This window comes from Mastigoproctus giganteus, chromosome 5 (genome assembly GCF_048544385.1).
Source record: "Mastigoproctus giganteus isolate SK-2022 chromosome 5, ASM4854438v1, whole genome shotgun sequence".
Classification (NCBI taxonomy): domain Eukaryota; kingdom Metazoa; phylum Arthropoda; class Arachnida; order Uropygi; family Thelyphonidae; genus Mastigoproctus; species Mastigoproctus giganteus.
In genome coordinates, this window is record NC_143579.1 from 34,212,223 (window position 1) to 34,230,058 (window position 17,836).

General features: G+C 37.6%; 1 protein-coding gene across 1 annotated transcript in view; it reads left to right on the forward strand.

Moving 5' to 3' along the window:
* The first annotated feature begins 11,103 nt into the window (after positions 1-11,103).
* LOC150085297 (uncharacterized) overlaps positions 11,104-17,836 on the forward strand; it is a 139,569-nt gene continuing 132,836 nt past the window's right edge. The window contains exon 1 of the mRNA XM_090374517.1: positions 11,104-11,390. Coding sequence (XP_090230643.1) covers positions 11,160-11,390 — 231 coding nt within the window. The 5' untranslated portion in view covers positions 11,104-11,159. The remainder of the gene's footprint in view (positions 11,391-17,836) is intronic.

A 17,836-nucleotide genomic window follows, 5' to 3' on the forward strand; every position in this document is an offset into this window, starting at 1 on the left:
GTCTTTCCTTAATTTGACTTTAGCCCCATCAGGTGCGTAATCTGAGCAAGAGGAAGAATCCCATCAGCATTTAACTTGCTCAAACCATTCAAGGCCTTATACACCTCAATCAGATCACCTAGTAGATACCTAGTCTCCAGATGTTTGCATCTTGCAGAACTTAAGCTTTTCTTGGTAAGCACAACCTTTTGTTCTTTTGTTCCCCTCACCAATCTCATTGCCCTTCTCTGTACTTGTTCCAGCAGCTCAACATCCTTCCTAAAATGAGGTTTCCAGACCTATATGCAGTACTTAAGGTGTGGCCTGACCATTGCCTTATATAATGGGATAATCATATCCTTATCCCTGCTAGCAAAATTCCTGTATATCTGTAGTACCACATGAGCTGGTCTGGCAACATGTCTCTGCTGCTCAGAAAACTTCATATCTGACTGCACAATTACCCCCAAGGTCTTTTTCATTCTCCACTACCCTGAGTGTAGTACCACACAGTTAGTACACTACTCTGGGGTTACTGCTACCTATATGCAATACTTTGTATTCGTAAATGTTAAACTTCAGTTTCCACCTCTCAGCCCATCTGCCCAACTTTTCCTGTTGCAGCAGCATACTGTCATAACTGTCATTAACAATCCTGCCAACGGCCATATCATCTGCAGACTTGGACTTTAAGCCTGTTATACCTTCATCAATATCATTGATAAATAAAGAAAACAACAATGGTCCCAACACTGAACCCTGGGGGACTCCACTAATAACATTATTGCATGATGAGCAGTGTCCATTGATTACCACTCTCTGTCTTCTCCCACTCAACCATCCTTTTATTCATAGCAGCAACTTGCCCTTAATGCCATACTGCTCCAATTTGTACAATAGTATTCCATGTGCAATAGTATCAAAAGCTTTCCTAAAATCCAAGTATATGATATCAAAATTATTTTTGTCACCCATTTCCTTTGTGACCACATCATAGTATACATATAAAATTAATCAGACAAGACTAAGAAACTCGTGCTGTATCTGATTTATAACTGCAGTTTTGTCTAGATGATGCTGTAATGCTCCTTTAACCAGTGACTCCATTATTTTTCCCAGAATAGAAGTTAAACCAACAGGTGTGTAATTACTTGTCATCCTTTGATCCCCTCCCATTTGTGAATTGGGGATACTTTTGCACATCTCGAGCCTGTGGGGACTTCCCATGAATCCAAGGATGCTCTCATAAATATAGCTGAGGGTTTGCTTTCTTCCTTTGCTGCTTCCTTTAATATAACTGGATAGATCCCATCCACCCCAGGTGCCTTTCTTATGTTTAACTTCAACAATTTCTCCTCCACTTTGCTCTCAGTTATTACAAAATCATTTAGATTCCTGTCTGAGTTTGGTAAGCTTCTGGCTATACTTCCCTACAGAATTCCTCATGTGTGAATGCAAAATAATCATTCTGTTTCTCAACTACCTGAGCAGGATCATCAGCAGTCAAACCATCAATATCAAGGGGACCAATCTGATTCATCACCTTCCTTGTTGAGTTTACATAAGTAAAGAAGTATTTGCTGTTTTTTGTTTAGTATTATTTCATTTTGTATTATATAATTTTTCTTGCTATCTCTAAACTAACTATGCTCACTATTATTACTTTTCTTTTCACTTTTTTTTCCCTTTTTTCCTCTTCACTCTTCTATTTCTCCCTTCCGTTGATCTTATCACTAAACTAATATTCATCAAGGTTATTGGGTTTCTCTGATTAGTAGTAACCCTAGTCCATGTAAATTGGTTCTTTCATTCTTTTTTTTCCCCTTTATATATATATATATATATAAGCACACACTTAGGCACCCCATTACCCCATTTTGCATTTGTGGTGAATAGTTTTGCAGTTCTTGCTTGATTGATTGTTGATTGTTATTTGGATTTTTAGGAGCATTAGCAACTAAGGCCATATTGCTCCGGGATATGCGGTGGTCATTCCCTGACCTGTCCGCATCTCCGTATTTGGTGGTGACGCGCTCGAACCCCGGTCTAATCAAGAAGCGTGTGCTACACACTGCTGCTCCTTCCCACCTGGCTACGGAGGCGCCATGCAGTTCTTGCATGTTCACTGGTGTCTATAAAGTTTTGTGTTTTTATAATGTAATTATGTAAATATTTATATGAAATTTGACATCCTAACATAATTTAACATGTTAAATTATAAATCCTAATATGATTTTAATCCAAAAACATACAGATGAGGCAAACTGTAAAATTGTGCACTAAAGCAAACCACTCCTTTCTAATCTAATATGATACACATCTAATTAGGTTTTCTGTTTTTGTAGAATGAACTGTGGATGTTTGAACAATTTGGAGCAGTTGATGTCTCATGACAGGTTAATGGCCAGAACCTTAAATGCATCAAGAATGTCAATTTTAAGGTTACAATAACAGCACTGGAAGATAGGAAAACAGTTTCAAAGGCAAGTTCAAGGTTACCTATGACTAAGGTGACCAGATCCTTAGTATTCCAACGCTCACCTTTTATTTGTTCCCAGCAAACATAATGCAAATGATTTGCATGAGGGGGGATTTTACAATCCCTCTAGAAACAGTATACACACATTTTTTTAAAATTTATTTTTTATTTATAAAAAAAATTCACATACAAAATATATGTGAATCACAAACAATATATATGTATGTATGTGTATATGTTTTAAGAAGTAAATACATATACTTCTTTGAACTAAACTTATAAAATAAAATATCACACTTCTTAAAAAAGCAAAATAAAAACAAATATAGCCTATATATATATATATATATATATATATATATATAGTTTTTTTTTTTTTTTTCTCACAGAAAAGCTGAAATTCAGTATAGATAACCCTCATCTTGGACAGACAACTTGTGTGATCAAAACCCACTAATATTCGTAAAATCGGACTTCATGCATTAAGAATCTGCAGATAAATGAACCACTAGGTGGCAGTGATCACAGTGTGCTGATGTGGGATTTACTCAAAGAGGTAACTACCATTAGGGGTAAAGGAAGGGTTATTGCTTCCGTAAAGGCGACTACGATGGACTGAGACAGTATTTAAATTCTATACAGTGGGACCAACTGATGATGTTACCAACAGCAAATTCAAAATGGGAAGCATTCAAAGAACTTATCTTGGAAGCTACTAGGCTTTACATACCAACTAAGAAATATTGTTCAAGGTTTAGGCCAAAATGGATGCCAGATGAACTAATGAGGCATATGGCAGAGAAGAAAAATGCATGGGATACTTACAAATTGACACATGACACAGAAGCCTATGATAGATACAAGTTGATATGCAACCAAGTTACAAAGGAGGTTAGGCAGGCGAAGGCAGATTACGAGAAATCCTTGGCAAGGGATGCAAAGAAAAACAGCAAAGAGTTCTTTACTTATGTAAACTCTAGAAGGAAGGGGATGAATCAGATTGGTCCACTTGATATTGATGGGTCAACTGTTGATGATCCTGCTCAGGTAGCTAACAAACTAAATGAATATTTTGCATCGACATTCACACATGAGGAGTTACTCAGCGAGGGGAATGCCAGAGGTGTATTCAACTCTAGCAGTAAGCTACAGAATCTTGAAATAACTGGGAGTAAAGTGGAGGAGAAACTGTTGAAGATAAACACAAGAAAGGCACCCGGGGTGGATGGGATCTATCCAGTTATATTAAAGGAGGCAGCAAAGGAAGTAAGCAAACCCTTAGCCATAATTATGAGAGCTTCCTTGGACTCAGGGGAGGTACCCATAGACTGGAAATGTGCAAATGTGACCCCAATTCACAAAGGAGGATCAAAGGCTGACAAAAGTAATTATAGACCTGCGAGCTTAACTTCTGTTCCAGGAAAATTAATGGAGGCACTGGTTAAAGAAGCACTCCAGGATCATTTAGAAAAGACTTCAGTTATAGCTCGGACACAGCATGGTTTTGTTAAGGGGAAGTCTTGCCTGACCAATTTGATTGGATACTATGATGCAGTCACAAAAGAACTGGATGCAGGGAATAGCTTTGATATTATATACTTGGATCTTAGAAAGGCTTTTGATACTGTTGCACATGGAAGACTGCTACACAAATTGGAGCAGTGTGACATTGGAGGCAAATTGCTGCTTTGGATAAAGGGGTGGTTGAGGGGGAGAAGACAGAGAGTGGTAATCAATGGACACTGCTCATTGTGGACTAATGTTATTAGTGGAGTCCCTCAGGGCTCAGTGTTGGGTCCATTATTGTTTTCTGTATTTATAAATGATATTGATGATGGTATATCAAGCTTAATGTCCAAGTTTGCAGACGATACAAAGGTTGGCAGGGTTGTCAAGGACACTACTGACACTATGCTGCTGCAACAGGATCTGGAAAGGTTGAGCAGATGGGCTGAGAGGTGGCAAATGAAGTTTAACATTGACAAATGTAAAGTACTACACATGGGAAACAGTAACCCCAGAGCAACGTATCAACTCTGTGGTACTACACTGACAGTGGTAGAGAATGAAAGGGACTTGGGGGTGGTTGTGCAGGCAGATATGAAGTTCCCTGAGCAGTGTAGACGGGCTGCAAGAGTAGCTCATGGAGTATTGTCAATGATATACAGGAATTTTTCTAGCAGGGATAAGGAGGTGATTATTCCCTTGTATAAGGCAATGGTCAGGCCACACCTAGAGTACTGTATACAGGTCTGGAGGCCTCATTTCAAGAAGGATGTAGAGCTGCTGGAACGAGTACAGAGAAGGGCAACAAGATTAGTGAATGGAACAAAGGGGTGCTCTTACGAAGAAAGGTTTAAGTTTTGCAAATTACAGTGTCTGGAGACTAGGCACCAGCGAGGTGATCTGATAGAGGTGTATAAAGCCTTGAATGGTTTGAGCATGCTCAATGCTGATGGGATTCTTCCTCTAGCTCAGAATAATCACCTGAGAGGGCATAAATTCAAATTGAGGAAAGACAGATGTAGGATAGGCGTGCGGAAATTTGCCTTTAGCCAGCGGGTGGTTGGTTGGTGGAACAGACTTCCATCCCTTGTAGTGGAGGTTGATAGCCTAAATAAGTTTAAGGCTCAGCTGGACAGGTATTTTGAACGAACAGAGGGGTGAAGTGGAAGTGGGGGTTTTTTTTTTTTTTTTTTTGGCTGATGCTGCATAAGTTTGCTTTCTTGCATCAAATGCCTCTACTAATGCTAAATGCTAACTTATCGTGATTTTCTTTTGAAGAGAAGCTTCATGATAACAACTCAGTAAAAGAGTGGTAAACAAGATGTATTTCTGAATGCAGACCTCACCGTACTTTATCTTGAGATGGGGTATCGCAGCCGACCAAATAAAAATAGCATAATAAATATACTGAGTGATCACTGAATTATGACCACTTACCTAATACTTCACAGGTCCTCCTTTTGCCCTCAGTACAGCAACTATTCGACGTGGCATTGATTCAACAAGATGTTGGAAGCGTTCGGGAGGTATGGACAACCAAGCTGTGTGTAATGCGGTCAGCAATGCAGATATGGAGGTGATTGGTATATCCAGACGCCTGATATGCCTTTCAATAGTGTCTCACAAGTGCTCTATGGAATTGATATCGGTGGAGTTCAGAGGCCATTCGATATGCTGGAAGTCAGAACTGTGTTCCTCAAACAATTCCTGCCCAAGTGTCTGATGGCTTGGCACATTGTCATCCTGGAAGACGTCATTGCCATTCGAGAAAAAGTGTAACATAGCGAGGCGTACACAGTCAGCAAGCAGTTGACGATAGCAGAGGCCACTGATACGTTGTTCCACAAGCACCAGGGGTTCAAGTTCCTGCCAGTGAAATATACCCAACACCATACAACTGCCTCCACCGGCCTGCACTTTTGATACTATGCATGATGGATCAAGAGCCTCATGTTGTTGACGCTAAATCTGTACATGACCATCCATGGTGTGGAGTAAATAATGTGAATTCATCCGACCAGCACACCTTCTTTCAGTCTTCTAACGTCTAACTTGCATGCTCTTTGCACCAGGCAAGTCTTTTATGCCAGTGAACCTTGGTTAGGAGAGGATGCTGTAGGGGTCATCTGCTGGTATAGCCCATGCGTGCGACACATGGTCATGCCAGATATTGTTCCGGGTTGGCCCATGATGTATTGGGTAGTCAACTCTTCAACAGTGCTGCGCCTATTTGCCTGTACAAGATGTCAGACCCACGCTCACCTCTAACATCAACCTTTTGCTGTTGGGTCGTTATTTGACCATATTTGACGTCAGTCCTGGTACACTTTAACTATGGTGGCTCTCGAACACCCCACCAGTTCAGCTGTTTGGGAAATTGAGGCACCAACTCATTGAACACCCACAAGCTGTTCTTTATCAAAGTCTGATAAATCCTTCCTTTTACCCATCACACTCGGAATTTTACTACCTAGTGAAGGCGCCTCCGTAGCCAGGTGGAAAGGAGCAGCAGTGCATAACACACGCTTCTTGATTAGACCGGGGTTCGAGCCCGTCACCACCAAATACGGAGGATGCGGAAAGGTCAGGGAATGACCACCGCATATCCCGGAGCAGTATGGCCTTAGTTGCTAATGCTCCTAAAAACCAAATAACAAACAAACAAACAAACAAACAAACTACCTAGTGAACCACTGACAATATATCTATGCTGTGTAGGTCGACTAACTGTGCACTGTTGTACCTCATGTGGTCAACGGGTCACATTCAGTTTTCATAGGGGTGGTCATAATTCAGTGATCACTCCGTGTATAATGTATAGGATATTAAGAAATATTAAAATTTTGAAATATTATATTTTAAGCCAGGAAATGTACCCCTCGTGTTACGCTACATGATGAACAGCATGAAGGACATGAATTGAGAAAAATAGTTGTTATTAGAAGGAAAAAAAAACAAAACAAAACACTTATTAGGGGGTCATATTTTTAATCGACTTTAATTTTTGTTTACTGAAAAAAGGTTGTTTTTTTCTGTGAAATAATACTAATAATAAAAATACATACTTCTTTTAACAATAAAAAAAGAGAAATTAAAATATAATTAAATATATTTTTCCACTGAATGAATTTTTCTTAATAATTCTTCATTATTTTGAGTATTGCTTTCATTGTTTCTACAGTCATTTTTTTTTTTTTTTTTTGTTTTTTTTGTTGATGTCCACAACTTATTTACTACCGAAATAACTCTTTCCGTTGTAATATTTGTTCCTGGCAAATATAATGCAAAGGATTTGCATTATGTTTGCCATTAAGGCTATATGTCCACTCTGGAAATTTTCCGGGACAGTTTGCAATGCGGGGCAAACGATGAAATCTGGTACTGTCCCGCATAATCCGGGATGTCTGGTCACTTTACCCACGACTATTGTGACTATATGTCCTTCCTGTTTTTCTGGGATTGTCTCGATTTTGGGCATGATGTCTTTGTGTTCCCAAAAATGTTCTGGGAATGCTGTTTTTCCCTTTTTTTTTTTTTTTTTTTTTATACAAAGCTATTTTTATGAACTAAATATACATAGCTAAATTAATAACTTAATTTTTTTAATTTAGCATTGCAATTAAATTTATCATAACAAATAGCAGTACTCTTATGTTTTACATGTAACGTTGTTGAAGCATAAGGGCATTACAGTATAATAAAGCATTGATGAATTGTATATTTCCTACTTATGCATAAAATAAGACAAGAAGAAGCATTTTATAACTTTTAAAAACAGCGTGTTGAATATTTTATTTTAAAGTATTGGACATGGTGCTCATACTGATATAAAAGTTCATTTAAAATTAACAAAATATAAGCAGAATTATGACTGCAGGCAGGACTGTAAAGTCTTAAGCCTCTGGAATGCCAACAAGGAAATAGCATCTTTCACTACATGAAAAGGGTTCAGTAATAATTTTATTTTGTCACTCCTGAGAGCTAGCATCTCTATAAATTTTTCTTGCATATTTTGTACTCATTTTTCTGAGCAACATTAAGGCACTTGGGCACTGTTCTTTAAAAAATATGATTAAGTAGAGCAATACTCAAAAACCTGGAAGATGTGCTAATACCTTCTTTTTAAAATTCCTTTAAATCATGTCAATGTGTAAATATTTTCGTAGAGCATAAATAGGACAGAAGGGTGAAATTAAATAAGTTTTTGTATTAGAAGTGATTCTGCAATTGGCAACAAATTACAAATTGGCTTGCCTGAAATTTTATAACTTTGTTATAAAACAAAAAAAACTGATAAACAGAAGGTCTAGTGAAAAATCTGACTGAATTTTTTACCCAAATCCAAACATACATCATTGATTTGGAAGCATTCTGGTTAGCCCCTCCCCCACATCCTACAAAATATGTTTTATCAAGAGACAGTTTCAGATTTACATTTATGAAACTGAATATAGGATACTGCACAATGTCCTCCACCTCTCATTGCAGAAAACTACTGCCATGCCCTTCTGTAAAAAATGGAAAATGTACCCTGAGAACTCCAGCTAGAGAATCACTTAATATCATTTTCTGACAATAGTGGTTCAGAGGACTTATACTTGACAGCAAACTTTTACTATCTACATCACATAAAATATATAAGAATGCCCTACTTGAAGAAGCTAAATATCCATAGAATCTTCTCTGGTGTATCCTAGAGGCACTTATAAATACACCATATTCCACTTGTACTGATGCCCTCATTCAGTCCTGATTACATTTTGGTGCCCCTGTCTATAGAGACTTTGCTAGAAAATGTACCTTGCACTAGCTCAATTGAATCCAGCATAGTGCCCTTAAAACTGTCCTAGGAGCTTCCATAATATCCCCAGTATATATAGAGCCCTATATATAGAAACAAGTGAACCTTAGATGAAATATGTTACTGCTCAGCTACATAGCTGAAATCCAAAGCCTTCCCTATCCCATCTGGTCATATCTTTTTGATCCACAATGGATAAATAACCATAGAAACAAGCCCTAATGAAGTCAGACCCACATGAATCAGATTACAATAACTATACATGTAAGTCTTTTAAATCAATTCCAAGCATTGCTCTTATGCCTTTAGGATTCAGATTGATGGGCCAAATTACCTAATATCTCAATGCTGAATAATGCACAATGGACTGCTGGTGATGCTTTACTATGGAAAACCAAAGACTCAGAACCATCTAGCCCTAATCCCCCAAACCACCACAGTGCACAACAGTGACAGCATAGCTACCTGACCTTGCTAGAGGTAAATATCTAAGTAGGTTCAGAATCAGAATCCAGTACAATTTGAGGTCTCATATGTTCAAGAAAAGCAAATATCTAATTGGCCAGTTCAATTAAGAATATCTAAGAATAACAGGGACTATCAAAGGCATTGTTCCCCAGATCGGAAATGGGATCATCATATGACCAGAAACTACAGTTCAGAAAAAATTCTCATTGTGGTGTAACTCTTGAGTCTGTCAGTATTCACTGTTTCCTTCAAAACATCAGGAGCATCAAAAATAAACCTATAAACCTAGTGGCCTATTCAATCTGTTATTCTACACAAAGTGTGACTATAATTCTGATTGAAACCTGGATTGGAAACGAAGTAAAACTTTTCCCTTTCACCATTAGTTTGGGTTATCATACACTTAATGCTAATAGAATTAGGAGGAAATGGCAGAACTGTAATCTGCCAAAATGCATTCCCCTTTAATTTAAATCATCCATTTACCCAGACATAGAAGCAATCCTGGGAGTGTAGACAGAAGTAATCCTGAGAATCTTCTGAGTTACTGGGATGTTTAATCATTGTATGTTTGTGTAATCTACTTCCCCTGTTTCTGAGGACTGTGTTGTCAGTGTGACAGTATGGCTATCATCCACAATCATAATCAAAAGGTAATAATCCTTAGTGACTTCAACCTTCCTCACAAAAACTCCTTGACACCCTGTCCTTGAACGTGTCAAGATTGTATTGATGTTCCTCCCTCCCATGGCAACACAACCCTGTAGCATATTTTTTCAGACTGTCAATTAGAAGAAACCTGGATCACATCTGAAAACTTCCTTCAATTGGATCATGATATGATTGCTATGTTAATCTCACTGCCAGTGCCTATTTGGGCACCTAATCAGGGTAGTTTAGTCTGAGAAGCTTGAGTAAAATACACAGTGGGATATCTTTTTTTATTTAAAAGGTGGCACAAACTACAGAGCGTGTATTTAAATTTAGGAAGGATAGTTGTAGACAGGATATAAGAAATTTTTCTTTCAACCAAAGGATTATTAACTATTGGAACAACTTGCCACTTAGTCTTGTATAACCAGGGAGTTTGTGCCTGATGTAGCCTAGAGTTACTAGGGAGAATGCAGTATTACACGTGATTTGTTCACGGTTCATGACCACATGATGTGGTAATGATTGTATTCTTATTATCAAAATGATTAGTTGTGAACTCCTCTGATGTGTGTGGTCATGCCAAAGTATAAACAGAATGTTTTGTTTATTTATTTTTTAAATTGAAGGCAGTCTTTTTTTAAAATATAAGGCTTATGCTAAAAAAGCCATTTTTTTTTTTTTTTTTCTTTAAATTCTTTTTTTTTTGTCCCTATCAGTGCTAATACTAAACAGGGATACTCGAGTCACCCTAAGTAAGTCAAATCCTTCAATTTTAATTTTAAGATGTGCTGGTTGGCGAGCTTTTACTGCCCTTTTGACTAATACTAATAAGAAAAGCAATATATTCTCCAAACCAAGGTAACTACTAAAACAATGGAAGAAATTGGTTACATATTTCTGAACCACTTATTTGTGGCATTGGGCAGGCTCAAATGCATGATGTGTAGAATTCTCTATATTCAGACTGACCACTGGCTCATAGTCAAACCCTTTAAAAAAAAATCATTTTATGTCCATTCTTTCAGTTTTATCAACTTCTGAATAGCTCATTTCAGAAGCCAATAAATGTAGATCATATTTCACTGTACTGCTTCTTGTTTTAATAATGAAAAATTTTCTACCTCTGAACAATTAAATAAATCAAGAATTTTTTTATATAATGGCCTATAAGTTAAATTTTTTTGTTTGTTTGTTTTCAGAGTTTTTAACTGTGCAAACAAAAACACTCAAAGAAAATTTGGTTTTAATGGACTAATTGAATTTGAATTCAAAATGAATCCTGAAGATAAAGACTCACAAAATTCAACTCATCCTGTTCCATCTAGCACACCTTGTGATTCAACTGTATCTTCAGCTGTAACAACAGTTGCTCTAGCAACTGTTCCAGTCTCAGGAAATGTTCTTCCAGCAGTGTCAGTCACTCAAGCATCTACTCCAACACCAGCCAATACACCAGTCCCTTCCCAGATACAACCTTCAGCACTTTCTCAGACGCTTCCACAGGTATATTTAAATATTTAACTTTATTATTATTTCCACAGATTCTTAGTATGTATCTTTTTTTAAATCTTGCCCTTTGTACATTTGTCATAGTTGTATATGACATTATTATAATAAATACAAGAAAATGATAGATTATTAAGGAAGTTATTTTGCATTTAAGATTGTAGTACTTTAAAAGTAATGAATTATAAGAATGATGACTAATTTATGTGAAATTAGCAACTATGAAATTTTGTTTTCACGTGGCAAGGCTGGAAAAATTTTCAGATTCTTTAGTTTTTGGATTATACACACACACACAATTAAATACACATATGCTTAACTAGAGTATTTCCTTTTGATACCAGTGAAATAGATCCATCCAGTTCACTATAAAAAAGCAGTAGCTATAAAAGCCAGAAGGGAACTCCACATTTTATTAATAGCAGCCAATATGAATCACAATTCAGAGCTTACTAAATTTGAAAGAGGGTTTTTTTTTGTTGGATTTTTTTGTGTGACTGTTAGATGTAATAGCCATTGTTTGTCATTCTGTGTTAATGCAGTCTGTTTGAATCCCAAAGTCAACTGTTGAAAATGTGGTGAAAGTTGGAAGCACTGTGATGATACAGATTTCAAGGAACAAGCTGGTGGACCCAAAATACTTTGTGTGGATCGGCAATCTTTGAAGAAGTGATTAACTGTGAATAGTGAAATTGGAGAGTTAGACATCTGCAGGAGTAACTATGAGTACATCTGCTCTGTAGTTGTAAAGCCTTGTTTTCCCTAGTAGAGTTGGCCCTGGGTGCCAAGCATATTTCAAGGCCAAGTGATATTTTTGCAATTAATAGAGTGCTCTTCAAAGGTGATTAAAGTTATTTTTAAGTTTTTACATTTCTCTAATGTGTTATTTTTAAAACCGTTCTATACTTGAAAAGCCACAAGTTAGAACACAGAAAGGAAACCCACCTTTTTTTTCTTTATCCATATTTCTAGGTCAATAACCAATTAACACTTTAACCAATTGGTCTCCTAGTGGCATTGCTCCTGCCTCCCCGTGGTGGGGCTGGAAACCTTGGCAGATAAGTCCTTGTGCCAAGGGCTAAAAGGAGCAAACATGGCAAACACTGACCATCAGGATATTGAGAACGATAATTCAAAGAGACAAAAGACTGATCAGATGGAGCAACCTTGCCCATTGTTGTTCATCCACTCACTTACTTGTCAACCTATGAATAAATTGTCTCCCTTTGTCATACAAAAACATCTGGAGGGTATTGCAGGATCTCCCAAGACAGTTAAGAGACTGCAATCAGGAAACTTACTAGTAGATACCATGAACCACAAACATTTCGAGAAGCTGTTACAACTTACAAGCTTTGCTGGCATTCGAGTAAAAATATCTCCTCACACAACCCTAAATTCATCTAAGGGTGTGATATCCAGTTGGGACCTATTAAATGTCACGGAGGAAGAAATAATCCAAGAACTGCAGGGACAACATGTAATTGAAGCAAGATGAATAATGATTAAAAAAGATAATCAACTTACACCTACCAGAAATATTATTCTCACCTTCAATATACCCAACTTACCTTCTTCTGTAAAATCAGGTTATTTACTTTGCCACATCTGCCCCTACATTCCAAACCCTTTAAGATGTTATAAATGCCAAAAGTATGGCCACTCACAAATTGTATGCAGAATAGTCCCTGTCTGCTCCAATTGTGGGTCCTCAGATCACATATAGAGTGACTGTACAGCTACAAAAATGACCTGCCCAAATTGGAAAGGTGACCATCCTGCATATTCTAAGACATGTGGAAAACCAAGAAAAAAAAAATAGTAAAATACAAGGTTGAGAACAAAGTTTACCAAGAAGGAAGAAAACTAGTTGCACCTACTATAACCAAAAATCTGACCTATGTCAATGCTGTAAAAAGTATCAAACAGTTTTCACTCAAACTGATGTCACAGTTCCCACTAACAAATCAATTTCTGATTGGGCTATAAATGTTCTTTCTGAGAAACAACCAAGTATACATAAACAACAATCCAAGTTCTCTGACTAGGCAAATAACACTCCTCTGACAATATCAGCGGCATCTCCTTCTCCAATGATAGATACCATATCTCATAGGATAAATGCAAATGTAATGAAAAATATTCAGGACACAGATGACACATCCATACAGAAAGATCCCCTTTTAGAAATCTATGCAGAAGGAGAAGTGGGCACTGGTCGGCCAATTTTCTCCAAAAAAGATGAACCAAAATTGGAACATCATAAGCCAGTAACCTTCAAAAAACAGTCAGATACAGCTCCATCAATTAAACACAAATAATGCAAACAGAGGCTTTCGTTACAACACAGATGATATCCATGATCTAATTAACTAATATTCTTCAGTTGCCCTTTGTCTTCAGAAAAGTTACCTAACCTTGCAAATTTCTCCTTCGATAAAGAACTATTGCCTTTATCAAAGAGATCGTGATACAGCAAATGCTGCCCATGGAGGTGTAGCAATCCTGATAAATTCAAAGATCCCAACTAAACATATTCCACTTAAAACTGAAATAGAAGCTGTTGCTGTTCATATAACTCTCCATATTTCAATAACACTTGTCTCTACCTACCTACCATCAAACCATGCTTACTCTTTAAAATATCTTGAAGATACCTCATACAGATACCTCCACCTCTCTGTATATTAGGGGATTTTAACGGGCACCACCCCTTATGGGGTGATCCTAAACTAGACAGATGTGGTTGACTCATTAAAAGCTTTCTAGAGTCACAAAACCTCACCATACTCAATACTGAAGCACACATACTCACCTACAGCTCCCAATTGAACATACCTCAGCAATGGATCTCTTAATTTGTTCTCCAGTACTGGTCCCAACCATATAAATGATCCTATAGGCAGTGACCACTTTCCAATCATATGCAATTTTTTAATATCAAAGATTCCTTCAACCAGATTCTGCAGGAAATGAAAATTTGTTCGAGCAAACTGGGAAAAATTTCGATCATCAATCTCTCTTGATGAGAAAAAAATCACTTCCAGAATATTGATAATGTAACAGATTATATCACATCGCATCTCCTAAAATTGGCATTATAATTGTTGGTGGAATGAGGAATGCACAAAAGCAAAGAAAGCAAAAATTAAAGCCTGGAATTTATTTCATCAATGTCCAACCACAGCCAACCTCATTAATTATAAGAAGTTAAGGGCAAAAGCACATTTCATACAAAGGCAAGCCAAGAAAGAATCCTTGACCCGTTTTGCATCGAGCTTTAACAGAAACACTGATCCCAAAATAATATGGAAAAAAATTAGACAGTTATCTGTAAGTTTCCCACCATACCTTCTCCAATCCTCTACTGGAATGGACAAGACCTATCCAGTCCCTTAGATATTGCTAATGCTTTGGGCAATACTTTTGCTGAAATCTCAGCAGCATCAGCCTATACTACATCATTCCAATGAATTAAAAACACTAGAGAAAAGCATGTTATTAACTTTCAAACTGCCTGCCTTCTTCTATATAACAAACCTCTGCAATACTCTGAACTTTTGCATGCCATTAGAACAGCCCACAATGGTGCTGCTGGGCCAGATGGAATTTATTATATCATGCTACAACATCTTGATGACAAAGCTTTGTGCCTGCTTCTTGGTTTTACAATCATACACTTTTAGAAAATGTTCTTCCAGCCTCTTGGCATCACTACTGTTTCGGCGTTCCTAAAGCCTGGAAAAGATCCAGCCAACCCCCCATAGCTATATCTCTTTCAAGCTGCCTAAGAAAAATCCTAGAAAAAATTGTCCACAGAAGACTCGTCTGGATCATTGAGTCAAAACATCTAATGAGTCACAGTCAATATGGCTTTCGTAAAAATAGGTCATGCTTAGATCTTATGGTCAAGGCTGAATTCGCCATTCGAAATGCCTTTGTTAAATGTGAACATCTTGTAATGGTTTCAGTAGATTTAGAGAAGGCTTTTGGCACCACCTGGCACAATGGTATACTTATTGATCTTTACTCTCTTGGTTTGTTCAGAATGTCCTACTTTATAAAATAATAAGAGAAGTTTACCTCAGTATAATACGTAGAACACTTCTGTATGATACTCTCCAGCAATTAATTGAAAAAATCGAATATCTTACATTACAGTAAAAAATAATTAAAAATCTTTTTTTTTTAATATGAAAACCCCAAACACGAGAGGTATTAGAACCTATAGTACTTAGTACCGTGCTTGGGTTGGAGGTTGAAAAGACGAAAGAAGATATTTGTTGACATTAGATTTGAACTATTGTAGACTGTAATTTTCAGGAAATACGTATGAAAGAAGGTTGTTCCAGAAAACGGCAGTTGAATGAATAAATGAGGAAGATGTAAAGTTGGTTCTGTGAGTTTGAAGTTGGATAGTAAATGGATGTTGGCTGGTGGCAGCACGTGTTCGGACTGTTTCGAAAGAGAGTGGGAATTCTAGAAGCCAATTCAGAAGAACAGTGCCCATGGAAGTATCTGTAGAAAAGGCATGCAGCAGAAACAGTTCGTCTATGAGACAGCGAGTGGAGAGACTCTGTTAGAGATGAATCATTAATTAACCTAACTGCCCTCTTCTGAGTGGAATCTAGGAGCCTGAGAGAGATTTTGGGGGGCACTGCCTGAGATGTGGGAACAATATTCCATGGTAGGGCGGATATGCGATTTGCACAGAGTGAACAGTTGTTTGGAAGAAAAGTAACGCTGACAGCAAAAGAGAAAACCAAGTTTTTTAGATGCAGAGGAAGCAATATTTGTAATGTGCTTGTGCCAAGAGAGATTAGAAGTCAGGGTAATCCCCAAGATCTTGCCTAGAAATCGGAGCGTCATCAAAGATGAGCAGAGGAATCCTTTTTGCGAGATATAAGACAAGACTGAGTTTTAGAAGGAATGAAATCAAGTTCTCTTTACCCCACTGGAGAATTACCTGAAGATCAGCATTTAAGGATTTGGCAGTGGATACTTGAGAAGTTGAAGCTGTTTGAGCAGGACAAGTTTTCTCAAACTGGAAGGTCAAATGCAATGTGCTGTCATCAGCAAAACTACGGATAGGATTTCCAGTCAATGGAAGAAGGTCATTAATATACAAGAGGAAAAGAGTGGGGGAAAGAATTGAACCTTGGGGGACACCAGCATTAGTGCATAAGTTAGAAGACAGAGAGCCATCTACTGTCACCATCAGTGAGCGATCAGAGAGAAAACTGGATAACCAATTACAAAAAACAGTTGGCAGACCATAAGATGGAAGTTTGTTTAGAAGACCTTTATGCCAAACACGATCGAAAGCATTTGAGATGTCAAGAGCAACTACTTGTGTTTCATCGAACCTTTCCATTGAATTAGTCTATAAATGGGTAACATAAGCCAGAATATCACCAGTGGATTGACACTGACGGAATCCATACTGGTGATCGTTGATCAGACGGAAGGTTTCTAGGTAGTTTAAGAGTTGGCGGTTAATTGATTTCTCCATTACTTTACAAAGAGTAGAAGTAATTGAAATGGAACAACATTTGGATGGGAGGGATTTGTCACCCTTTTTAAGAACTAGCTGTATATGAGCAAGTTTCCAAGCAGAAGGAAAAACACCTTTGGAATAAGAAAGTGAAAAAAGGTGGCAAAGAACAGGAGTAATTCAGGAGCACAGGTTTTGAGAACAAGTGGAGAAATACCATAAGGACCTGGAGCTTTCTTAGCATCAAGATTCACCAAAATCCTTCTGACATCCTTTTAACAAAAAACCACAGGAGGCATTGAATGGGGCACGTTGGTGGTGGGAGGTGTGTCTTACCAAGATCATTAATACATGAGTTAGAAGAAAAATGGGATGCCAACAGGTCAGCTTTATCCTTGGCTGAAGTGACAACAGAACCATCTGGTTTTGACAAGAGGTGGGAGCAGAGATAGGCATCACCGTGCAGTTATTATAAGTGACTCAATTAATTTGGGAGGCGCAATATGGCTTAAGTAGCCCTTGCACCAGAAAACACTACAACAACAATAGAGATAGGCAAAAGTTGCAGCCAATAGTTTTGGCAAGAGACCAGAATGCTCAGCTACCATTAGGGCAAGAAGCAAGTTTTCTACTCTTAGCCTGTTCAAATTCTAGTTTGGACTGATTAAGAACTGCTTTACAATTGTTGCGAGCTTTGGTGTAGGCAGAAAATTAAACTGAAGAATTGGAAACAAGCCAATTACGATATGCAACATTCTTCTCTTGAACAGCCTTAGCACATTTATTGGAAAATCAAGGTTTAAATAAAGGACAAGATTTTAAAGTGGAATGAGGGATAAAGGATTCCATTCCTACAAGAATAATTTCACTGACACGATCTGAGCAAGCGTTGACATCAGATGTTTTGAAACAGTAATCCAACCAAGGTAAAGAAGAAAAGAAATCTCGT